The sequence below is a fragment of the Mus musculus genome, chromosome 9 (genome assembly GCF_000001635.26).
Source record: "Mus musculus strain C57BL/6J chromosome 9, GRCm38.p6 C57BL/6J".
Classification (NCBI taxonomy): Eukaryota; Metazoa; Chordata; class Mammalia; order Rodentia; family Muridae; genus Mus; species Mus musculus.
Window position 1 is genome coordinate 95,214,589 of NC_000075.6, and position 27,163 is coordinate 95,241,751.

A 27,163-nucleotide genomic window follows, 5' to 3' on the forward strand; every position below is an offset into this window, starting at 1 on the left:
ATGGAATGTTGGTGGCTTCTCCTGGGAAGAGAAGACTAAAAGTGTAGGAGTCCTATTGGCCAGCCCATATCTGCTCGGTGCAAGAAGGACACAACGTGATGACCCGATGAGTACTGGGAGGTTACTGCAGGAGCATGAATGGCCCATTTCTGCATGAACGATGACTTACAAAAGCTGCGTCTCTACAGGTCTCTGCATAACTTGCAGACAGCATCTCTGACTGAAGTGTTCAAGAAATGATACTATATGACTAGTAACAAGGGCTCTTCTCTGTGTCTTTTCAGAGAAAAGGAAAAAGAAAGAGTTCCTCATGATTATTGAACTGTCTTCATTCCACAGCTCACAAATAACTCATTATCACCTACGACAACTCAACAAATTATAGTCAACGTTGTATCTCCCCCCATCTTGTGGGGTGTGTGTGTGTGTGTGTGTGTGTGTGTGTGTGTGTGTGTGTAAGCTTTTGTCTTACTCGAAGAGTCAGCACAGATACCCTACCAAGCAGCTTGCTAAATGGCCAAGAATAAAAAAGTGACCATTGAATGTGGGAACGCCTCAAGGACAGCCAGGACCCTGTGAACAAACATAACAATGGGAGAAGGTGACACAAAGGTGGCATTAAAAACCTACTGCTCAGCGTAAAATCCCCCACTTCTAAGCCGATACCTCACTTTCACAAAGACATAGTCATTCCTGGGTGAGGAGAGCCCTTATCCTGAAGTGCTTAATTAAAATATCATGCTGTGAAACTGTGTCACTGGTTATACAATGAGCAGTATCTTCCTGGGAACTTTAGGGGAGAAACTTTGCAATATTTTTCTAAGCACTCCAGCCGCCAGCAGAAGAAACACTGTGAATTCTGTAGGCCCTATGGTTGATGTTACTAGAATAACTTGACTTAGGATGTTTAAAATATATTTCTTTTTTATAGGTTTGTTTCTCTTTTATAGGTGTTTTGTCTCTGTGTATGTATGTTCACTACATACATGCACTGTGTGTGCTGTGCCTAAGGAGGCCAGAAGAGGACATTGGGGCCTCTGGAACTGGAATTATAGAGGGTTAGCCAAAGCCTGGGTTACAAAGGGTATCAAACCCAGGTTCTCTGGAAGAGCAGCCAGTGATATTAAATGCTGAATCATTTCTCCATCCCCAAAATATATTTCTAATACTTATAAGTCCTCAGGGGAAACAATGAAAATATAATGTTAGCCAACATCTACTGAATGCTAGTTATATGCCCAGAATGGCACGAGAAATTATATCTTTTGTTAATCTCATTTAATCCTCTCTACTATGAGGTCACATTGACAAGTTACTTGCATTTAAAGTCAAAGATCTCAAAAAAATTTAGAAATTCATGAATAATCAGTAGCAAAGCTACTTTAAAAATGCAAATAAATAAATAAATAAATAACTTGGATAATTCCAAAACAGTTACTATTATAGATTGAATTGTTTGCCCCAAAGAAAGACGTATGGAAGCCCTAACTTCAAGACCTCAAAATGCAACCTCATTTGTAAATAGATTGGTTTGCAGGTGTAACTAGTTAAAAGACGCTGAGGTCATAGTAGAACAGGGTTTGATATCACAGGTTTGCTTAAAAAATACAGATCACTCAGCCCACCGACATGAGAGGGTCAACATCAAGGGCCTAGAAGACTTCATTTTCACAAACACAACAGGGACTTCTGATGCAATCAGGTGGCCGCCTTGCAGAGAGTGGGTTTAGACTTTCTCCTGAGGATTGAAGGATGTAGATTAGATGGATGCTCAGGTGTCTTCCTGATCCCAGGATGTCTACTGGTTTATCTTGAGCCCATTTGCCCTGCTTGCACTGGTGCTTTGACATCTTAGAACTCTCGTCTTTCCTTTCACCTTTCCAGCAAACACTGATGCCCTTTCTCTGTCTCTTGATTGTCTGGATCTGAGGAGCCAAATAGAATTATCTTAACATGTGATAAGTAGATCCTGCAGCTATCAATGCTAAAACTAACCCACAGCACAAACAGGATAGTCAGCATTCTACCTTATCAGTCCTTAATCTGCCCTTGCTCTTAATCACTCCTAGATTTCCTAACTCAAGGCTTTGGGGGGATGGGGTTGGGTTTTAAGGCCTCTGGGAGCTCTGTAATGTCCTATAAACTTGCCTACAGATGATGAGCCGGTTAGCACATTTTTCAGAGGTAAATCTGATGCCAGGAAAGGAAGGGAACAATGGGTCCAGACATCATGTGACTACCCAGCTCACCTGGCTATGACCTTGGATGTTCATTTTGATACTTCTAAGGGACACTGTTTGGTCATGGAGAGATCTCGGGCAGCTTGAGCAGCTCTGGGGGATACTGGGAAGGTGGTAGTGGTACCAACACCACAGTCTTTGAATTTCTACAAAACCCTATATAAAAATGGGTGGAACAATTAGATAACAAAACCAGACATCCAAAGGATACATTTTCAACAAAATTAGGCTCAAATTGTCTCACAAGACCCAGATGAAAAGTGAGTAGAGCCATGAGCATCTGGATGGACAAGGAAACAACTGAGAAGGGTCTGGGAGACACTGAGGGCAGCAGCTCCTAAGAGCAGACAGCATCTCTGGAAGTTGGGATGCTTTTGAAACATGAATGTAAACATGAAAGATGTTCAGGGAGTGGTGAGTACCACCTTCTCTATCAGGGGAAGTGGAGAGGTCTCAGAAAGGGGGGATAAAGGGGTTAGAGCAAACAGAAGGCTCTAAGTCCTCAGCATAGAGTCACCAGGACAGGGTGAAAAACTGCCCTGACTGGAATCAAAAGAAAGAAGGTCACCTGGGCGATCAAACAGGCAGGGAAGCTCGGAATACAAGCCACCATTTAATGCCATGTTTGAACAGAAGAGGGGCTCTGAAATTGGAAATGGTTTCCTGAAATCCGAGTCCATCTGTAAGTTCAAGAAAAATAATTTCACATAGGAATGAACATTAAGAAAAGAATGGAGGCCAGGTTCCAGGTATCTCTTACAAGAAAAAATAAATAAGACAGAAATAATATACACAAGGAAAGTATACCCCAAAATATAGCCGTAGAGTAATCAGAACATTAGCTGAGTTAGAAAGCAATGCACAAATGATTCAAGATACAAAAGGACAGCGTTAATCAGAATCATAAAATAACGCAAACTCCAAAAAACAATTTAAAAGAAAAAGATCATTTTAGAAATCATGGATAAATTGCATAGGCTATGAAACCAAATAAACACAATGAAAAAAAAAACCCTGAAGATGAAAAAGATAAAATTTTCAATAAAAAAAGAAAAAACTATAAAAAGGAATTTTAGAGAAAGTGATGAATATCAACAAGGAACTTGAACACCTGGAAAATGGGAGTCCCTAAAGAAAGAAGCAAAACACATGTATTTAGCTTTCTCATGCTGTGACAGAACACCCGAGGAAAACAGCTTATATAGGAGGAAAAGGTTATCTGGCTCCTGGTTGCAGAGTTTTCAAGCTGTGGTGAGCTGGCTCCGCTGCTCCAGCCTAAGGTCAAGCAGAAAATCACAACAGCATGAGTGTGTATCAGAGCAGGCTGTTTACCCCAAGGTAGCCAGGAAGGAGAAGGAGAGAAGAATGTAGGACCATAAATACCTTCAACATCTTGCTCCCAGATGACCTACTTCCTCTGCCAGACCCCATCCCTCCTATTCTTTCCACCATGAATTCATCTGTGGATTGTTAATCTGTTCATGAAAATAGTATTCTCTTGATCCAACCACTTCTCGATGTTCTACCTCTGACCATCCCTTAGGGTCAACGGGAGATGGAGCATAATACTTATGGTCAGACCACAAGAGCACAGAAGCAGCAAATTCTAAGTGGAGAGACCTTTTCTGAAATAAATGGGTTTGGAACTGCTCGTAGAGCATGCCTCATGCCTGCGACCATCAGCCTTGAACAGACAGCATCAGACAAATGGTAGTGATATTAATAAATTCTAAGGAAAAAGCCCTTTGAGCATCGACTAGAAAGGCATATGATTTACATTTTCATTATACTTTCAGGAGCAACTTCTCGTGTCAGAAGGAATAGAGTGATATATTTAAGATACTCAGAGAAAGTAAGTCAATGATTTTATTTCCAGAAAAATTGACTTTCAAAATATAATGGGCGCTGACTGTTATCAATATACAAGAACTCAGAAAGTATCGATCCCACGAGCCTTTCCTGAGGAATCTATTGAATAACAAGCTTCAATCAAAATGACTAGCGAGACATTGACAGAAGATCTGATGGTGAACATTTGATATACAGTACTTCACAGCTAGGACTAGGAATGTATTAATGGTTGTACATTCAGGCAATATAAATAAAGGGCCCCTATCTATAGCTACTATAGGTTTTTGTAAATAGCAAGCTAGAATACAAAAGAAGTGTTAATGCAAATGAAATTAGAACATGCAAAAATTAACACTTTGCATAATTTTAACATAATTATTAAGGCAGCAATGGTAGTGTTTTATATCTGCTCCATGTGCAATGTGGGAGATAACAAATGAATAATGATGGAAAATTCTAATTATTTTTGTCATCTCCCAAATAATTACAAACTTGAACTTCAGGTGGAGGTACCTATAAGGAAGGCATGAGTTATGGAACCAGAAATACAGAAGGGAACTGATAAGAACAGACTGTGCATAGCTTTGTGCAGCTCCATAGTTAATCATGTCACATTAGGATCCTAAAATTAGCTATGAGGAGTGTACCTACCCCACGGATATTATGAAGTGCTACAAACCCACCTATACCTGTGTATGTGTGTTTGTTTATTATTTATTTATTTTTACTTAACTACTAGAGTGTTCAATGTCAACATTGATCTCCATTCCACTATACGTAGCAGTCCTTAATATCCAGAGTCTGGGTTTGAAATACCATTTTTCAATAAAAGATATTTCAGAGAAATCTTTGATTCAAGGTTTGAGCCAACTATATATATATATGAACCTGAAAACCATGGTCACATAGATGATAAGAATGGTAGCAAAGACACTGAAATTGGAGGCAGAGACAGACAGATCTCCCTGAGTTCGAGGCCTGTTATTGTCACTATGAATAACAGTCAAGGACACATACTGAGCCCTTGACTAAAAAACGAAAAAAGATATTGGAGTCCTGTCACTAAGACTCAGGAGGCAACTTAAAAAAGACTCCCACTGACCAAAGATGGGTCAATTTGAGCATCAACAATAATAACTATCAAATAAATTTAAACTTACCACTTTACAGTGGTATTTAACCAAAAGTAATAATTGCTTTTAGAAAGACTGGGGAAAGGAATCATTAGCTTAAATGCCCACAAATACATGGAATGATTCAGGCTCCATCTTCCATATCTGATGTCCCAGAGAATACAGCAAATGAATGAGCAGTATGCCTTTTTACAGATATCCTACCTAATAAAGTTATTCTAGAGATAGAATTTTAATATATTGTAATTCCCAATGAGCAAACAGATCCAAGTATTACCCATCAGTCAGTGGCTGCTAGGACCACACCAAAGGAGACAATCAGATATGAGCAGAGCTCGGATCTGGTCCAACTGGAAATAGGCAGGAAATGCCAAGGGCAGAAGAACTGGCTCCAATCAGCAAGATCCCGGCTGTGGAAAAGCTGGAGGTCAACTGGATCAACAGCAGATAGACTGGAAAAAACCAGGCGTGTTGGGGGGGTGGGGCAGACCAGGAATCAGAAAACATAGACCTTTTTATTAGTGGGCAAGACAAACTATAGTGTGAAGGAAGGCACTCTGGGTAATAAAACTTTAATACAAGCTCAAGGACATGGTTAATATAAAAACCAGGATGTCAGGTTTCTATGAGAGGAGGAAGACACTTTGATGAGGATGAATCAGGTTTCTATGGGAGGAGGGAGACACTTCAATGCAGATGAAACATGAGCAAGGGATTTTGCGGTGGGATATCAAGTTATGTTTCCAAGCAGACGTGGTTTCCCGTTTTATGAAAATTAGCAACCAATGTGTTAGATTTATAAGATTTGTCAATTCCCTGTTCCTCTCTATAATGAAAATACTTTTAAAATATAATCAAGTGTGCTTGACTGGGAAACACAAGGCCCTGAGTTCGATCCCCTTGACTGGGGGGAATAAAACCAAATATAATAAAGTTCTTGCCATCAAAAAAGGTCAGAGTCTGGAGTGGGAAATCATGTTGTAAACAATTAGTTTTGAGGCAATATGACAAATGCTCTTACATAAATGTGCACACATAGTTGTCAAAGCAGCATGGAACTGAAACAATTCAGCAGGGCAGGTCCAGGAAGGCTCCCAGGAGGAGGAAACACACCACCCAAGCTTCCAGAGACAACCTTCTCCAGACAGACATGTGAGGGGTGCTCAGAGACTAGACTGCAGTGATCTCAGCTCACTTGGCAATAGCTTCCTCTAGGTGTCCCTGGGCCCCTCAGCACTTATTCTGGAATGTGTAGCTTCCTTCGTGGCCCTGCAATTTGTCTAGGGCAGTTTCCTCTAAGAGAATAGGGGGTACAGTTGTTCACCGAAAGAGCATATTAATGTGTGGTTATGTGGATGAATTAACGTCTCCTGCTTTTCCCTTGTTTGAAAACCACAATATCACATATGATCTGAATTCAAAAATAAAAAGGTTTTTTTTCCTCAAGTTTTCTACAGCTATGAAGTCAGGATCCCACCCAGCCATGGTCTCTGCAAGCACACTTACCACTAGAATTCCTCCTTCGGCCAGGGAACTGAGGATGGAGAAGTTTCCAGAAACCTCCTCCTACCTGAAGCCCACCCACCAGCTCCACAGAGTGATCTACTACATGTTTAACCAACAATGCAAGACAGTAAATAGCTGATGATAAAATCTGACATACCCAAAGGGAAGAGGAAGGACATACTTTGTTAGGCTACATTTCCTGAGACCCAAACAAAAAGCTTGTGAGTTGTATATTGGAATCACAGAACAATTGGGCGTGTGCGAGTCTGGTTGTTCTCTGCTAGTCCTGTTCCCGAATACTCTATAAATAGTGTCGTGGGCCCCAGGTATTCTAAGGAACCTTCAGGCTGAGAGTCAGGTTGGCATCCAGTCCAGCTTGCACTTATCCTTCTTGCTGATCTGGCATTCATTCCTCACTATCTCTGCTGGCGAGCTGGTACTAGAAGCTAAAAGTACCTTGCAGTTGAGAATGGGCTAGAAAAGACTGAGACTTGAAAAGCTGTCTGCTTCCAGGTGCATTGATTTATCAAATGGGGCTAGGTCATCCACCTGTACTATTAAGGAGACAACAAGACAACTGGGAAATTCTCAGAAATGAATGAGGAGTACAGAATGTCCCAAGGACCCAACCTAGAGACATGCACTGCCTTCTTTAGGCAACTGAGTCCTGGCAAGCGTGTTATCATTATATGAAACCCATTTACCAAGCCAGTACATTACAGACTCCCTGATGCTCTGTTAATGCAAGACCAACATCAAATAACCATCATCTCGGGCCAAGTATCTGTGGGGTCACTCAAGACAAACATCAATGCATAGATGTGTGTTCATGGCCTAGTAGACTTTTCTTCCACCTATCCTAGTCTTAAACTTTGTAAACTTATGGTTGTGAAAAGGTATTCTCAATACCTTCCTACCTAAGGTTTGTATCACATGGATGCCACTTTGTATCCCAAAGAGATTCTGCAATGTTCCAAACTTGCCTGATCCTTGGTCAACTGCATTGTTTGCTACAGAATAGAGTCCCTAAAAAATAAATAAAGCCAGAGATAGTGGCTTATACCCATAATCCCAGCACCTGGGGGCTGAGGAAGAATGGTTGCCATGAGTTCGAAAGTAACCTGGGCCCCAGAGCTTACAAAGGTCTCAAAACTACACTCAAAGGCCAAAAATATGGATATCTTATTCTGCTGTGGCTTCTTCAACAAAGTACCATAGACTATGTGGCTTCAAAAAACATAAATCTATGTTCTTATTGGTCTAGAAACTGAGGTTTCAAGAGTAGATCCCAGCATGGCCAGGTTTTGATGACATCTCTCCTTCTGGTAGAGAGTGCAAACCTCTTCTGAGGACACCAATCACAGCACTGGACACTCACACTGATGATCTCCTGACACACGCGAATGCCCTCATGGTACACACTGATGACCTCATGACAAATTCCAATGGCCTCCAGACATACACTGATGATGTCATGACACCTCATTAACCACTCAAAGTCTCCATCTCTACTTAGCATCACACTGAAGCATGGGCCTTTCTCTAACACAGGAAACTGAGAGAGAGAGAGAGAGAAAAAAAAATACAAACAGGAAATCTTGAGTCCATACCAGGGGCAATGGGACTTTAAAGGGAGAATTTGAGATGAGTCTTTGCTTCTCACAATCTGCGCAAAGTTACTCAGACAAGGCACAAACACCAACAAGCTGTACAAACATTGGTTGGGGCAACTTAAAAACTTCAAATGAACAAAGCTTACTGATGGTCAGTAATCCAAACCTCAACACACACCGTAGATGAGAGCTGTGTCTGTGGCCAGGAACCTCGGTTGTTAGTGTGCATGGCTACTGAAGTTTGCTCTAGGATCTCCAGCCAAAGGAGAGCATGCATTTGCTAATGGCCTCTCCTAGTTCATATGTGCTAAGCCCCAGGTTGAGTTCCAGTCTTCACTCATCCCCGAATTGCTAGCCCCTTTTAAAATGAGAAAACTTACTGTTTTTCCTCAATAGCTTAACATTTTGTCTCAGGGCATCACCAGCTTACAAGGGAAGCAACGCTAGCCGTAGCCCAATGCCTCATGGGGAACCTTCCTCCCCAAACACATACCAGAGCCCTAATGAGAAAAATAACACATTTTGCAAACTGTGCTGTTGAGGGGTTTTTTTGTAGATCAAAAGATTTTTCTTACTTTTTAATAATTCAGGTAACCTTGGAGATCCAGCCGTTTCTCAGATATTGCTTAGCAGTGAAGAATCAGAAAGTTGCTGCTTGCCTGATTCCACTCAGTCATTCTATAGGCAAGTCTGGGTACTCTGTCTCTATGACAGGAGAGCCGTGAGAAGAGCCCATAGTCTCAGATCAGGTCTGCTAGGCTCTACTGAGCCTTTATTTGCCTTGCATAGCTGGTGTCTTTATTGAGTTAGCAGTCATGTATTGAGGGCATTATAAAGATGAGCCAAATACTGTTTGCAGATAAAAGGAATGGCCCTACACTCAAGGATACTGTAGGCTGGAAACAGGATATTCCATCCTCACACGGAATTGTTACCCTGCTTCTGTGGGTGCTTGTCTTTACCTTGTATTAGTTTGACACATAAAACAACAACAACAAAAACATATGGTAAGAAACATGAGAGAGAAAGGGGTGGGAGAGGGAGAGAAAGGGAGGAAGAGAGAGGGGGATACAAGTTAATGTCTAAACACCTTAGGCTTTGACGCCGTCACTCTTCCTGGGATCCTTGTTGTCAGCAACACAAGTGGTCCATTTATTATTTGACCTTTCTTAGCTTTCCATCCTCAGGAAAACCTCATGTACTGGCTGTAATCCACCCTTCTCATCCACCTCTGGAGCTCATGTAGAAGCTACCTCTATTCTTCACCTCTTGATATCATCCTATCCCAGCAACTCTGCAGATAGCGTCCTGAGCATATCATAAGGCCATCACTGAGCAAACCAAGATGTTGGAGAGCAGCGCATCCTCAGCTCCATGATGTGCATGGCACATCTCTATGGCAACGCACAGGGCTTTGTACTTCCCTTTATGCACAGAGGTCACGCCTTTTGTGGGTCACAGGACTACAGGACAGCCAAAGGCGTCACGTGGTGTCCAGGAGTCACACTTCAGCCAAGGCTGCCCACCTCCTCCTCACTCATCACTTCCCGCTAGCCTCTGCTCTATATTTTTAATCAACACAGATGTTCGGGGCACAGGATCTGCTTGAGAGTCCATGAATTCCAGTGCTACACAAAATGCCTGAGTGGCAGCTGTGTTTGCCCTCGCTGCTGATTCCCCACCCTCACTTAAGCAAGAACTGGAACCTCAGCGCCAAAGACAAATTTTAGAACTCAGGTAAATAGTTCCAGATCCTGTGACAAAGGCATCTGATCCCAGATACATGAGAAGCTGAAGCGGTAAAGCCATAGTTCAAGTTCAAGGCACAGGCAACTTATTGAGGCCACCCCATCTCAAAATAAAGGTTAAAAGAGGGTTATGGATGTAGCTCAATGGTAGAGTGGCTCCCTAGCATGAATGAAACCTAAGCTTAATCCTTAATACCATGAAGAATAGCATCTGAACTGCAAATCAAAGTTTAGAAGCCTTCTATTTAGGTTATTATGGTGAATATCTATTACAAACATGAAGCTCAGATTTATTACTAACTGGACCATCAGTTGTACAGTAGAACTGGTATGTATGGCCATGTCATCTTTGAAAAACTTGCAGAGCCTATCCAGAAGGAGATGAATGGTTTCATTCAGGTTGAATTCCATTGTGTGCACGTGCACGCACACACACACACACACACACACACACACACACACACACCTAGAATGGTCTACTCTAATGGTATTATAGATAATTTAAAGAGGCACCTCCTCAGGGTTTAAAGAATGTTCTTAACACAACTGTAAATTTGTGTTTTACTTAACTGTTTTGTCGTTTTTATTTCTCAGCATACTGAAAAGCATGGTAGAAGTTCCCTGGGCCTCTCTCTTACTCTTAGAGTCTTGGCCATCATGGTACCACTAGAGCATTATTGTCGTGCTACCACGTAGGTCTCTAGAAACCATTGCTCATTAGAAAGCTTTTCTGCAGACTCTCATAGGCCTGTTGCATATGGTAAGCCCTGACACAACACCAGGTCCTGGTGTCCTCACCCAGGAAAGGCTGTGACCCATCAGCACAAGGGAGATCCAAAGTCTGCTTTTAGAGAACTTTGCAGATCATCTGTGATGCCTCACTCAGCCTGGATAAGTTACCTAAGGGGAGATGATGAGGGCAATCTCAAACTTGCAAAGGGCACGGAGAGATGGCTTAGCCACTCAATGCTAGGCTTACAACCAAAATTGCAAAGGGAGACTTTAGGTTCTGTAAAATCATTATATCTTCAAGCCTTGATCCCTTCATCCATAAAATGAAGGAAATAACAGTCTAATGAAAATTAATAGAATATCATCAAAGGCTTTCAGATTTGTATATGTACTCACAAGATGTGACAGCAAAACCAGTCTCTGAAGGATAATTTATTTCCTGGCCCTCAGCTGGCCTCACCATCCACTCATCTTAAAGAAGCCAGCCTTCCAGTTTACATGTGACATTTCAAAGTGGCTTACAAATCTTGTACTCCCTGCATACCAAGGCCGTGTTCACATGTACCCCAGCTTCATTGCTATTTTAATGCCATGCCATTTTTAGTTGGCGAGGAACAGAGGTCCATTCTCTGCTCCCACTTTTGGGGATATCATGGGAGTGAAAGAGGTATACTCCAGCTATGGGTCGGTCCTATAGACCTTCCACAGGTTCTCTCACAGCCCAAGGACCTGGGCAGCTGGAGCTATTTACAAGCCAACCAGTGCTAAGTGCTTCCCTTTTTCTTCTTTCCCTTTTTATTCTTGCTTTTCAGAAGGTGGACAGAGTAAAATACTCTCCAGCAGAGGAAATAATATAAACTTAAAAGTCACTTGGAATGGAATGGTGAAATGATTTCACCACTTTCTTTCAGCAAATAATAATAATAATAATGGTGATAATAATAATGCCATATGAGGCCACCTCTGGGGATTCCATTACTGAGAAGCTGGAGGGAAACGCAATGGCTTCCAATGAACAGGTTTTCCCTTTAACTGGTTAGAGCACTTTGGGATGGAGAGATGAGAAAGACAGGTGCTAGACAATAGAATAAACCTAGCAGCATATCATTTGCATAATTTTGTATAAAAGTGCACTGACGTATGAAGTATACAGTGAGTGTATTGAATACTGAAAATGAAGAATCTTGGAACACAATCTATGTTGACTACCCAGTTCTGAAATAGCTGAGCATCTTATGAAATACCTCTTGCTTCTTTGTAGAAATGAGTGGCTCTCTCTCTCTCTCCCCTCCCCTCCTTTCCTCTCTTTTTCCCTCCCTCCCTCCCTCCCTCCCTAACCCATGCAGTGTGTATGTGTGCGTGCAGGTGCGTGCATATGTGTGTGTGTTCATGTGCACTCATATACAATCTTTAGAAAACACACTTTTTATACTATTGTTCTAGGTAATTCTCCAAAATGAATGCTCTATACAAACTGGCCATGGGAGTGGGGCTGGAGGGAACAGGGGAATGCTTGCGTCTCTTTCTGACACTGTGTATGTAGTAGCCCCTTTGCCATTCTTGCATGATTAAAGGTTGTCTGGAGGGCTACAACAGTGTATAGAGCAAAGATTATAAACAACCATTTTTGCAGGCCAAATTGCTTCCTAAATGAGAGAGCAGAAGATTTAAGGGTGAACATAACTGTCTATTTGAGCGGCATCCAAAGATTTCTGCTGTGTGGGAAACAAAACTCTGACTTCCTTCTGACAAGTATTCCTTAACAGGCCTTCCCAGATACCTGAAACCCATCCTAACACACTCAGGCCCTCCACTGACCACCACCTTGCCAGCGTGGTGTGGCCCAGTCTCCAGGCTGCTCACCAGTCCGCAGGCCTATGGGGTGAGTGAATGATTGCACGAGGCAAACCTGGTGAATATTGATGAGCTAGAGACCTCAGGGCTCTTACTCCCTAGCTGGAGAAGGAGGCAGTTTTTAAATTTACTGTACCGAGAAGTGTTTCTTCTTCTCTGTTCCATTGTTGCTGAGGTTGGCTTATTCTTCTTTGTAAAAAGGCATTTTTTTTATTGTTGCCAATATCTTTAACCATAAAATGAACTTAGAAAATGTAAAAGCGATGTGTTCTCACAAACTGCTGTGTTTTGAAGTTTTGGATATTAGGTCTGTGCTTTATAGCTCAGGGGAGTAGAATAAGAAAAATCCTGAGAAGCAATTAAAGTCATTACCAGCAGATCAGAGTGTCAGGCAACTGGAGAAGAGCAGAGTGTAGGAGCTGACAGCGGCCTAAGGTGCCATCAGCAGGCACTCCCCTGCAAAAAGAGACTCTTCTTCTCAGATGTGCTCAGCAGCTGGGGGCTTCCTGGAGGAATGTGACAGAAATAACCCTCACACAACAGATCTGATTTAAATAGCTCTCAGATGCCCCTAGAGTAAGCTAAAGGTGGGAACCCTGTCCTAAGGTGACCCTCACTGTGCAGTGATTTGGTGTCATCTTCTCTAATCAGTAGGAGAGCTTCAGGGGAACCTCTAGATGAGGTGACCATTACTGGTCAGGTCTATACATTTCTGATGTTATTCAATCTACCAGGGTCAGTGCCAGTCAATTCTAGTCTTATGACTGACACATGTCTCAAGAAATGTGCCGAAAACCCATTTACAGTAAAATACGACATATTCAGCTCCAAGCGTTTTCGGGAAGGCAGGTGCCTTTCAAACCCAGCATAAAACTTCTCTACAGGATTTGGTGAAGGTTTGACTCTGATCAACCTTCCTGGGTGCCAGTGAGCAGAATCTACCAAATCCCATTCTCTCCCTCTCAGCCCAAGGAGATAGGTCACAGGCCTCTGCTGACCTTGGGCTAGGAGAGTCTTGGAGGCTGTGTAGAAAGCCAAGTTTTTAGTGCTGACTCAGCAAATGCTGCGCTGCATGCAAGCATAGATGGATCATAGTAAAATTTGCCATTAAATCAAAGAAAAGGGAATCTCCAGCCAAAAAGAGATGGCTCAGTTAGTCAAGTACTTGCCATGCAGACATGAAGACCTGCATTTGGAAACCCAGCCCCTGGCATGTACCTACAATACCAGCCCTGAAGAAATAGAGACAGGTGGCTCCCTAGAGCTCACTAGCCAGCTAGTCTCACCAAATGGTGAGCTCCGGGTTTAGTAAGAGAATCCCTCTCCAAAAAGAAAGAGGAATACAAGAGAGAGAGAGAGAGAGAGAGAGAGAGAGAGAGAGAGAGAGAGAGAGAGAGAGAGAGAGAGGAGAAAATCATTCAAATCAGCTGAGGTCAACCTCTGGCCTTCACCTGCATGTATGTCTGTGTGCCATATACACAAAACATTCCCTTTTCTTACATCATGGGGATGCTACTGTTTCCTGCCCTCATCACAAAGTGACCTGTCTCTCTATCTGTCCTAACAAACCAGGAACAACTGAAAGAGGATGACGTGGAATGTATCGTCAACCAAGATGAACTGGCCATGAATTACCAGGAGCAGAGCCCTTCACCCAGCAGTCCCACCACCAAGCTAGCTCTGGACCAGAAGTCTTCAGGCCAGACTCCAGGCAAGGAGAATATCTACGAGGGAGATCTCGGCCTGGGAGGCTATGATCTCAAACTGGAGCAGACTCGGGGTCAACCCCAGATGGACTAATTGGTATGATGAGTGCAGACTTAATCACATGTAACACAAGACCACTGAGGAATGCCAACAGCCAAGGAGGTGGTGCAGAGAGAGACAGAAAGAGTATTAAGAACATGAATTGGACAGAATCAAACCTTATCACATGTATCCTCCCGTGCCTTCAGAAATGAGAATTCATTATCTTCCCTCTGTATTATGCAACCTCATTTAATTATCTGACAGCCATTTTTACTGCTGAATTAGGGGCCAGGAGAGTCAGGTCCTAGCTGCCATTGGGATGAACCATATGTGCTGTGTCTGCAGGGGGCCCCTTCTGTTCCTCAGACAGCTCTCCAGGCCCTTCATGTGGATTTTGGATTCAATTCCATTAATTATGGAACATTAATAACATGAAGAAGAAGAAGAAAAAAAACTCCTGAGCATAAATGATAAGCCTTATCTCTCAACTTGACTCCACTTGTTCGGACCATAGGGCTAAATGCAGAAACCAGTGTGTGTTCAGTACCCACTCTTGATGGCTTTGGAGAATTCACATGAATTGGGGGCCTTGTTGTCCTTGCTGGCGCTCTCTCCATGCAGTTCTTCCCACTCCTCCAAGGAGCTGCTTGCCCACGGGTGTGTGCATGTTAAGTGTAGGCTCTTGCCAGCTTAAGGGGACTCTCTCCAGGGAAAGCTGGTCTCTTTCCCACATTCTGTGTTTTATTCAAATGGTGAGCCTCTCTTCCTTGTGTGCACTGGGACAACTTCCTGACAGGTTCCCTCTGCATGCTGGGAAGTCATGTTTTGCAGCATGACCCTTCCACATGGGGTTGGAGGATTGTGCAGGAGCCCTCACCTTTTCCACCAATATCTGTAACTGATTGGCAATAGAGGGGCAAAAAGAACAGAGCTAATGACATTTAGGCCACACTGAGGCACCAAGGACAAGCACCAGTCAGGATCTCCCCCATTCCCAGAGTGGCCAGTGGCTGCATTGAAGAGACCAACATCATAGCTTTTAATTCAGCTGCATGACTCGTGCCTTTGAAGCCATAAGATACCTCAAGCCTAGCTTCTCTTGATGTGCAGATGTTCTATTAGGCTCCAAAGAGCAGGCTTCAGACTTGGGAGCCCAAGATGTAATGGGTTTACTTTTGAGGGAGATGAAGAACGATTTCTTTCTCAGGCCCAAAGGCTAAAACTAATGCATGCTTCACTGAGTGCTTCTTAGGCCTTAGGCCTGTGAGATCAGGTACCTTGCCTGCGTGTCTGTTTTTCTTGCTTCCAAATAGTAGAAACTGGGAGAAACTTTTATATTCAACTGAGTAAAATCTTGTCATGTCAGGTAAATATGGCAAGGAGAGAGGTTTTCTAATGTGACATCATCCTAATAAACTTTCTTATGGAGTATGATTGCATTGGCTATAGCTTCATTTCAAGGCACCCCCTCTGACCACGCTAACTGAGAGCATTACACTCTTGTCTGGGTGCAACTGGTATGAAATGCTACCATAAGGGGGATGCATGGGTCCTCAGACTCCCAAACAGCCAAAGGGGCCTGGCGCAACAAGCCACTGAAGAAATAAAGAAATCTGGGAGGATGTCTCAGACAAGGGACGTTGAGTCAAGCAAGGGGGCACAACCTCCCTTCATCCTCCCAGGCAGGGGTGACCAGACTTTAGGAAGTGCTACAAAAATGGAGGAAACACTAAAAGATTGGAAGAAGACCATAAGATGGCGCGGGGGGTGGGGGGGGTTAGGGGGAGCACATGCATCTCATTTCTGCCCACATCAAGTAGAAGGAAGGGGTGATTGCTTTGTGTCTAAAAAAGCACACAATAGAAAAAGAAAAGAAGCCTAAAAAGTCAAACGGTCGTGTAAAAAGAACAAGAAGAAAGAAGAGGAATTTGGCCTACCAGATGAAACAAAGTAATGTGTGTGGAGGGATGGGGGCTGAACCATCGGAGCCAACACTGAATCAAAAAGAATGAGTTAGAATAAAACTAGCCTCTGCCTCCCAGCTGGCTTCTTGCTGAGAGACAAACTCTCTTTCCAACCTACTGTCAGGAATTACTCCTGACGAGGACAGGGAATATACCGGGCTGATCCCTGGGGTAGGCTCTGGATCACAGGCCCCTCCGATATATAGGACAGTGTTCCCATCTTGCTATGTGGCTACCACCCTTTCACCCTCTAAATCAGTCCAAGACTAGTGCCCAATTAGCAATTCATAAAGCCACGCCCCGTTATGCTATCGCTGTGAAGAATGATGAATCGTGATCTTAAGCAATGCCCTGCGCTTTGATTAGCGGCCTCACAACTGTGAAATTCAAACCTATTATTTACTGCCAGTTTCTAATGAATAATAAAGGCACAAGTGCTTTATTCAAGCCACTAATATTCTTATTCAGTATTAGAGCTTTAAACAGGGTTCTCATTAATTAGATGACTGGGTCTTCCTTGAACTTGTTAACATGGGTACATCACACACATGCATATTCACACACACAGAGGTTGATTCAATATCAGGGCCCCATCTAGAGCCTCTATGGTGCTTTCCATAATACTTGGGTATGTCTGAGCATGTTTGAAACCCAGTATCAAATGCTAGTAAGGTGGTTTTTTTTTTCATTGTGAAATTTCTCAAAATTTCTTAGAGACCAATCTAACAATATAAATCAAAGCTGAAGTTTTAAGTACTCTAATGTCATGTGCAGAGCTGTGTTTTTACAGTGAAAAGAGAATAAAGGAAAATTTTCAATGTAGCCACATTTTGGAAGAGGTACAAAGATACCTGGTAGATCCCAAGTCCAACTTGGAATCTTAAATGAGAGTTGAATTTAAATAGAAGGCAAGAAACCTTCTATTTAAAGGAAGAACCAAGCTGTCTGGCCAAGGTACAATTCTGCCCACCATAGTCTCTGCTCCAGTCTCTCCTATAAGGCTGTCCCAAAAGTTGTAAATCCATCTCCAAGAGACAGATTAGATTCCTCCTCTGGTGGACAAACCCCTCCTCTGATTGTCACCAGGGCTTCTGGACTTTCTTCTCCCAGCAGGAAATTCCTGGGGAATATTGAGTTTGTTGGTGCAAATTGCTTGAATAGTATACTAGCCAAAGCGAGGGACATAAGTGTCTCTTTCTTCATGTCTGCCAGCTGCTTACATTTTCCCACTCTTTGTGTTTGTTGATTGTTATTTGTTTTGTTTTGATTTGGTTTGGTTTTTGAGACAGGGCCTTTCTACATAGCCCTGGTTATCCTAGAGCTCCTGTAGACCAAACTGGCCTTGAACGCACAGAGATCAGCCAGTCTGTGTTTTAACAACTCAGTGAAATATAACTGCATCTTAAACAAATAGAAGCAGAATACAAGTGGGAGCCAAGGTTGGAGCACATTCAGTTAGTATCCAGTATACAAGAGCAATGTCTACATAGCCTCTTGGCTTTAGTGACTTCTGGAAAAAACTCTATCATGTTGGTTTGAGACAAAAATCTCACTATGACACACAGGCTGGTCACAAACTCCTGGTATCTTCAACTTTTCAACTACTGAGACTCCAAGGAAGCACTACTGTGTTCATTATGGCTCTGAAAATCCCCCTTTCTTTGTCTAGGAACAATGTTCCCTAAAGATATCACTAAATAAACCTCAAAGAGTTTGTTCTCTCCCGTGTCTCATTGCCAAGGTAAGAGTTATAGATGTTTGGTCTGAGTTGAGCCTGCATTGGGAGGTGTAGTTTTTGAGTAGATTTGGTCCCCATAGACTCATGAGTTTAAATGTTTGGCCCACAGTGACACTATTAGTTTTTGTTGGAATAGGTGGAGTCTTATTGGAGGAAGTGTGTCACTGTGGGCTTTGAAGTCCTACGCTCAAGCTCCACTCAGTGCAGGAGAAACCCTCCTCCTGTCTGCCTGCCTTCAGATCAAGATATAGAACTCTCAGCTCCTTCTCCAGAATCATGTATGCCTGGATTTTGTCATACTTCCTGCCATGATGATAATGGGCCAAACCTCTGAAACTGTTAGCCAGCCCAGTTAAATGTTGTCCTTTATAAAAGTTGCCTTGATCGTGGTGCTTTTCACAGCAATGAAACCCTAAGTAAGATAGAAGAGTAAGTGGCAGGTGGCAGGGAGTTAGTGCCATGAACCTTTTATGGTGGATTTTAAGCAGCTAAGAAGGCTAGAAGGAATAGCTTGTAGGTCAAGCATTTCTAGAGACCATTCTTTTTCTTCTACTCTCATTTCTTCATCCTAGCATCTCAAAACTATCATCCAGGTCCCTTTGTCAGATGCTATACTTCTGCAGAATGTTCATAGACAACAGTTTCAATATGCTTAACAGACACACAGCTATGAAGAATAAATACTATTGAATAATGCTAACAGATAATAGTTACAAAGCTACACAAAAGACACAACCAATCGGAGTAGGACTGGTTTCTATATACAAATGCCCAATGCCTTATCATTTTTAGAAGGCTTATATAGTAGAATAGGCACATGTACACATAAAAGATCCCAGAATAACAAGAATCATTACTGAACAATATAGAACGCCTGAATATTTTCAGTTAACTTATACTTTTAAAACTAAAGTTAGTTAGACTCTTTGGTTTAGTAGGATAAGACTACAGGATTGACAATCAAGATTTTAGATCTCTTACATAGTCAAGGGACTGCTCCAATTACTCAGAAAGGTTATATACAACTTGACCTCATATGAACAGTCACACAACAAAGCAGAGATACAGACCAGAGTTTCAAATAACAAAATTATACAAATGTAAGGTTTTCCATTTCACTGTACTGAAGATGACACCTTTATTCTGGATCTGTGAGAGATTACACATATCAAAAGCATTTATTAAAACAAATTGATCGTAAACCTAAGTAATAAGTCATCCATGTCATAAAGGATATATCTGATATAGACTGAGTTCCAACCTACAGAACAACAAAGCTCAGGTCAGAATACAGGCTGGGTGCCATGAGGAAACCAAGAGAAATGACTGACTCTTAGAAACTGGACTCAGTCAATCTTCACTTTCGTCCCTTTTGAGTTCTACATGCTGTTGACTTAGAATTATTTACTCAAAATAATAATTATGACTCTTATGAAATAATTCAATACAAAACAATAAGCTACCATAAGGAATGGAGTGAAAAGCCAAGAACATTGCCATTTTTGCCACCATCTTTGGGAGTCCTTAAGAGTATGAGCTTCAGCACCCAGAGTACCAAGCACTGACTCATTCAGCACCTACAGGTACCACACTTCCAAAGCTCTATGCCTCACTGGCTACTAAAATTGTCCCTACCTCTCAAATAATTAGCACTTTTGAGAAGAGCAGTTTCGTATCAGATAGCAAAATATAGGAGGAAGAGACTGGAACAGTGTGCTGCTAACCCAGAAACAAGGAACAAGATCAGGAAAATCCAGCACAAGGTCCAGAAACAGACCTGTGAATATATTTAGAAAGCTAGTTTATAAAACACGGCATTTCAATTGGGGTTAGGGATATGTGGACTAATTGATTTTTCAATTTAGAAAATGAAAGAAAGTTGAATACTCATGTCTAACGCATGTAAAAACTAAATCCCAGGTGATTGAAATAACTAAACACAAAAAGCATAACAACAGGAAATTTAAATGTAAATAAACTTCAAAACACGCCATGTAGTCTTCCTGAGACAGAAACTAAAAACAAATACAAATATGATTTAAAGATTTGAAACTTCCTATGTTAAAAAAAAAAAACACAATAAACCAAATTGGAAAACAAGAAACAAACTAGGAGAAAAAAAATATATATATACACATAGATAGATAGATAGATAGATAGATAGATAGATAGATAGATAGATAGATAGATAGATAGATAGAGAGAGATAAGAGAGAGAGATGAGAGAGATGAGAGAGAGAGGGGGGGAGAGATAGGTTATTTTCCAGAATATACAAATAATTCTTAGAAATACATTAATAACATTTAAAAAGACTTCCAGATTAAAAAGAAAAAGAAAACAGTGTCAAGGCTTATAGGATTAATGGTTGTGCACAGGAAATATACAAAACCATTCTTTAGTGTAACACTATCTGTTGCTGCAAACTGTTGGGGGAAATCATAAATACCCATCAATAGCAGAAGGGTTATCTAAACTATCCTCATTCTGCAAAACACTGCAAAAATCACATGCTACAGAGATTAGCCCATCTGCATGCACTCAGATGGAAATATTTCTAAAATATGATTGTTAGGATTTAAATATAAAATATTCCCCTAGGATTGTATATTGAAAGAAACCTTGTAGCCAGCTGGTGTTACTGTTTTGAGGAGGAAGAAAACATTAAGGGGTGAGGCCTATAGATAGAGGAAATAGTCACTTAGGGTATGTCTTTGTTCGTACCCAAGAAGTGAACAAATTTGCTCCTCCATGCCTTTTGTCTTAGGTAGCGTTTTAATTGCTATGAAGAGACACCATGACCATGACAACTTAGAAAGAAAAGCATTTAATTGTGGCTGCTTTACAGTTTCCACTGTTGTCATGGTGGGAAACATGGCAGAGTACAGGCAGGCATGGTACTGGAGAAGGAGCTGAGAGTTCTATATCTTGATGTGAAGGCAGCAAAAGGGGACTGCCACACTGGGTGTAGCTTGAGCATAGGAGACCTCAAGGCCCACCCCCACAGTGACACACTTCCTCCAACAAGGCCACACCTACTCCAACACTGCCACACCTCCTAGTAGTGCCACTTCCTATGGGCCAAGCACTCAAATATATGAGTCTGTGGAGGCCAAACCTATTCAAACCACCACACACTTGGGTCTTAATGTTTGGCCTCCTCAAGGCCCAGCAACAATGGGGCCATTCACCCTTATTCATGGCAGAAGCCCTGAGCCAAAATAAACCCCACTTCTTTTTAGAGTGTTTCTTCTCAGGTATTGATCACAGCAACAGAAAGCCTGAATGCCACAGTTTTGTTTGTGAAAAGCAGTCTGGAGAAGACTGAGAGAAATCCGAATTGCAAGCTACAAGGAATGAGGCTTTGGGGTTCATTTGTGGTGTTGTTTAATTTTTATAGTGATAATGTATTCATGATTTCCCTGTTTGTTAAAATAACTTTAGATGTTTAGGAAGATATGAGTAAAGTGGCATAGAACCTGTTGCTAGATTCTGTGTACGTAAAGGGGGAAACCATAAAAGCAGTGGGGCTTGCCCTGAGTGTGTCCTTGGCTTCACAGTAGGGAAGGGAAGGTGTGATCAAGAAAGACTCCAAAGCTGTTTTGTTTTGTTTTGATTTTTTTTTTGTTCTTGTTCTTGCTCTTGCTCTTGCTCTTGCTCTTGCTCTTGCTCTTGCTCTTGCTCTTGCTCTTGTTCTTGTTCTTGTTCTTGTTCTTGTTCTTGTTCTTGTTCTTGTTCTTATTCTTGTTCTTGTTCTTGTTCTTGTTTTTTGGTGAGGTCTTGAACAATGAGAGGCTTTCCAGATCTCTTGAGCCCTATCCCATGGATGATATGAAGAACTGAATTATTAGAAAACTCTGAAGGAATTTCATCACAAGGGGAGAGTGTAGGCAGAGACAGAGGGTAAGTAGCATCTAGAAAGTAATTCCACATGGTTACCACATGGGTTGCTATGTTTAAAAATGGGGAGAAATAGAGAAACAGGAGACCATGTAGAACAAACTAAAGAGGAGCCTAAACTTATGTGAACAGGGAATTAGTGAAATGCATCAGGTAGGGGAGACAATCACTTAGGCTGGGTGGAGATGCAGTACTAAGAAGGGTAGAGACAGTAACTGCCAGTCTCCACCCAGTGTAGATGTTATTTTACTAGCTGAGAAGTGAAGTGTATTAGCCACTTCTCTGTTGCTGTGATAAAATACCATGTCCAAGAGCAGCTTGTAGAAGGAAGAAAGTTTATTTTGGCTTATGGTTTCAAAGGGAGAGTCCATATTGGTGAGTGAGGCAAGGTAGGCGGTGGCTGGAGGAGGAAGCTGAGAGATCAATCATGTCTCTAAACATAAAGCAGAGACTGAATCAGAAGTGTGGGTAGACTATCAACTCTCAAAGTTCTTCCTCCAGCAAGCCTTCTCCTCCTGTTACCAGTTGTGACACATTTCTCATTCAAAGCATCTCTGATGATCAGGCAACTACAACAATGCCAGAAGGCATTGGTCTAGGTAAAGTTCAAAGGTAAAGTACACGTGGTGGTAACTGATAGAGTGCGGAAGGAAGGGAGACTACAGGACACCAAAATGACCCCCAGCCTAAGCCAATCATAATGACTCATGATTTTATTCTTTGGGAGGGAGCTGAGCAGAATAACACGTTCACAGAAAAGTCAGTCAGCCTGGTTCTGAGCAAGATGAAACTGAGGCTCCCATATAACATCTCTAGAGATATCAAGGAGCTGTTTAAGTGGATATAAATTTTGAGTAGGGGGCTACTTTTGGCATGGCACTGGCCCAGCACATACAAGGTATGGTTTTGAGTCCCAACTCTTCAGTAGTGATGATGATGATGATGACAATGATGATGATGATAAAATTATGGTAAAAGTTCTGGCCTGGAGATGTGGGTTTTGAGGAATAAGATGTGCATCCTGGGTTCATGGAGATGTTTCTCAGGTGCCATTTGACCCTTTATTTCTCTAACTCCCATAAAGAGGTTCTGATATGTTCTCTATGCAATTCTTTGATTATCTTCAAAAGATACCACAGATACCATGATTGAGGTGCACCTTGGGAGAAGTACAGACAAAACAGAAAAGGAAACAAGATGGGGAGCTGAGGCATGGCTGGACAAAGTATGCACCTGTGAAACACTCCCTAGAGAATCCTGTTCTGAGAATCCAAGAACTGACATTTGCATGGAATAGAGACTGAACACAGAGCCATGTTGATTACTGCTGTTACTATAGCTGTGGTCTCACACACCTGCTCTACCTCTTCCCAACTGTGACGGTTAGCCTGAATATATTAACACTTCCCTGGTACCTATTGATCTGACAAATGCTTTGCTCGAAATAAACCACCAGAAATAATTTGATTTCAGGTGGCAAAGCCAGCAGTGTCACTTCACTGTCCTATGTCAGTGGCATGGAAGCTTTCTTAATCTGATCATAATTTAGTCCTCAGGGACCCTAATGACCTTTCTCTTCCCCCAAGACGTCACACTGGTCTATTACATTGATGACATTTGGACCTAGTGAGCAAGAGGTAGCTATTATCCTGAACATAATGGCAAGACATTTGCCTGTCAGAAGCTTGGACATAAACTTGACAAAAATGCCAGGTCTGGGAACCTTAGAGAAATTGTCCAGTCTGGTAGCAAAGGCATGTCGAGCTATCTTCTTGACGATGAAGGTGAGCTGTTGCATCCGGCCCCTTCTGAGAGAGACCACAAAAAGGTGTAATGTATACTGGATGGAAACTGCAGAAGGAGTATATTTTTCATCTGCTGATCCAGCTCATTTACCAAGGTTGAATTATAAACCCCTCAAAAGATATGGCACCCATGAATGTGGCTTTACTTGATAATAGGATCTTTGCAGATGTAATCACATTAAGATGGGATCATAGAGTATTAGAGCAAGCCCTAATTCTAAAAACTAATGGCTTTAGATAGAAATAGAGACATGATAGCATATGACAGTAGAAACAGTAAATGGAGAGATGCCAGCTATAAACCAGTGAAAGCCAAGGATCGCTGCAACTTCCAGGAGCTAGGGGATAGATAGGTAGATAGATAGATAGATAGATAGATAGATAGATAGATAGATAGATAGATAGATAGATTGATAGATAGATGATGGTTTTCCTTCAAAGCTTACAGATGGAGACTATAACACCTTGAATGCAGATTCCTGGCCCCTGTACCTGCACAAGAATAAATATCTAACTTTTAAAGCAATCAGTGTATGGCAATTTATTACAACAGCCCTAGAAAAATCACATATCCAATCACCTGAAGAGCTGTGGGTTTGAGAAGAACTCTGAACAAGAGAAGGCTTTGCAGTTGATCCACGATACTGTACAAACTTTTCTGACACTTGGACTCTAAAATCCAGAAGATCTGGTAATATTGGCCATGGAAAGTCAGACAAATCACCATTCAGAGACTTAGGTTTTCCAAGCAAAGTTCTACTGTCCTTTGTAGACAACTGCACATGATTGAGAAATAATTTAGTCTGTTGTTGGACCCTAGTAGAGACAGATACTTATCCATGAGCCACCAAGATGACATGTGCCCCAAGCTGTTATCATGAACAGGATACTTTATAGCACACCATGGCGTGGTATGGAAATGCTATATAAAATAACCAGTTAGTTATTGGAGGTATATTTTAATTTATGTGAGGATCCATCCAAATGTATAGAATCCATTTCACTATCTACTTTCTCTTTCCCAGCCTGTACCCATAGCCTCACAAGAAGAGACATAAAAATGGCTACCTGAGGCAGGCCTGGTTTGCAGGTGTTCTTACATGCAGAACTCAATGTATGCAGAACTCAAATGTGGAAAACTGACACGCTATGGTTATTTTCTTCAGCATCTCTGAGGGACAGAGATACCAGTCAGTCCTCACAGTGAGCAGAATGCTTTGTTGCCCCTTTTGTTGAAATGAGAAGGAAGCAAAAGTAAATTTCTCTCTCTACTGCCATGGGCTATAGCAGGGTTTTTGCTAGATGGCTTAAAGTTAGAAATAGTGTGACTGGAAAGCTGGAGGTAAGAAGTCCGAGAAAGAGGAGTGTTCATAGGCACCTCTGTGTGTGTAAGGTCTGTGGTGGTGTTTGTGTTTCATGTGTATGCTCACAAATAACAATGACCTCAGCAGTGGTAGATTTTAATAGACAAATGAAAAGTGAAGGTCCCCCTACTATGTGGGGACCAGTGAGTCTCTTTGTCCAGGCACTGGTCTACCCAATGGCCTCATAAACAAAGCATTTATTGTGTCAGGGATGGGGATATGTGTAAGCTTAACAACATGGACTTTCCCCAAAGCCAACCTGTCCATAGCCACTGCTGAGTGCCAGGCTGCCAGCAGCAGAGACCAACACTGAGTCCTCAGTACAGCTCTATTTACCCAGGCAATCAAGCAGCCATCTGGTTGCAGATTGATTCCACTGAGCCATGGCCATTGTGGAAGAGATAGCTCTTTGAGCTTACTGGAACATATACTTGGATATTAATTTGAATTCTGTGACACACTACTTCTCCCTTGAAAAAGGTAAAATAAAGGCTCTCAAACTCCTATGTTATGTTGGTCTAGAGCAGTGTGTGAAATCTTCCAAATGCTGTGACCCTTTAATACAGTTCCTCATGCTCTGGTGACCCCCCCAACTACAAAAGTATTTCTGTTGCACTTCATAACTGTAATATCACTACTGTTATGAGTCATAATGTAAATATCTGATATGTAGGGTGGTCTTTGGTGACTCCTTTAAACAGGTCATGACCCACAGGTTGAGAACCACTGGTCTAGAGGTCAAAGGAAGAATGATTTCCACCCAGGGATCACAGTATCCTGCTTGGCCACTCTGGTCCTCAAAAACCTAAAGCATGAACAAAGAAAGATGTTGCTGTGTGATTTGTAGTCTAAACCTGTCTTCCAAGAAGGAATTGAACAATGATTGCATAGCAGAGCTAAAGAGTAGTGAGTCCAGACACTGCCAATTCCATAGATCTTGTCCGATGCTAACCATATCCTGTGATTCAAGTCAGTGGGGAAACTACAGTAACTCAATTAGGAAAGTCTTTTCATGGCCCAAAGTCACCAGGAGTGGAATCTTAGGTTTCTCTAGGGAACCTAAGAAACCATAGTTGAGTCAGAAGGAATGTGGGGAGCTAGAGGAGGGTAGGTGTAAATGCCAGTGACGACACGATGAGCTGCGGAAGTTAGGATTCAGCAGTCACGATTCTTTCTTTCCTATTCTGTTGTGAAATTTTATAGACACATGAAGCTAATACCTTTTTGTTTGTTTTTCTCTTACAATACTATCATCCGGAATAGGATAGATTGTTGGTCGTGAACTTCATGTCACAATGCTAAATTACAGGAAGACAAAGGAAAAGAAGAAAAATTATCCAAGGACTTCTCTCTTCTAAGGAAAGGGTTAACATGGTTTCTCTTGTGTGCAAGACAGCTGTAGCATCAGAAGGTCTTTTAGTTAGGGCTTCTACTGCTGCAATGAAACACCATGACCAAAAAGCAGGTTGGAGAGAAAAGGGTTCATTTGGCTTACGCTTCTATATTGCTGTTCATCATTGAAGGAAATCAGGATAGAAACTCGAACAGGACAGGAACCTGGAAGCAAGAGCTGATGAAGAGGCCATGGTGAGTTGCTACTGGCTGCCTTTCCTGGCTTGCTCAGCCTGCTTTCTTATAGAACCCAGGACCACTAACCCAAATGACATCACCCACAATGGGCTGGACTCTCTCCCATTGATTATTAATTAAGAAAATGGCCTACAGCTGGATCTCGTGGAGACATTTTCTCAGTGAGGCTCCCTTCCTCTCTAATGACTCAAGCTTGTATCAAGTCGACACAAAGCCAGCCAGTACAGAAAGAAATAGGACGTTGTTATTGTCTTTAGTGCAAAACTTAATTATTTAAGGAGTCATGAATGATCATTTTTATGTGTTGATCTGGCTATATTGTATCCCCCACTATTCAATAGAATACTAATCTAGTGTTTGCTAAGAAGGTATACTTCA

At 41.9% G+C, this 27,163-nt stretch overlaps 1 protein-coding gene across 2 annotated transcripts in view; it reads left to right on the forward strand.

The window, feature by feature from the left end:
- Slc9a9 (solute carrier family 9 (sodium/hydrogen exchanger), member 9) overlaps window positions 1–15,865 on the forward strand; it is a 560,897-nt gene extending 545,032 nt beyond the window's left edge. Inside the window, exons 15-16 of one of the 2 annotated variants that reach the window (XR_003947936.1) lie at window positions 12,590–12,705; window positions 14,250–15,865. Coding sequence is in view for 1 of the 2 variants with exons in the window: in NM_177909.5 (NP_808577.3) it covers window positions 12,600–12,705; window positions 14,250–14,477 (334 nt within the window). In the remaining variant the exon portion in view is untranslated. The remainder of the gene's footprint in view (window positions 1–12,589; window positions 12,706–14,249) is intronic. The other variant, NM_177909.5, reaches the window with a different exon arrangement.
- The last annotated feature ends 11,298 nt before the right edge of the window (window positions 15,866–27,163 follow it).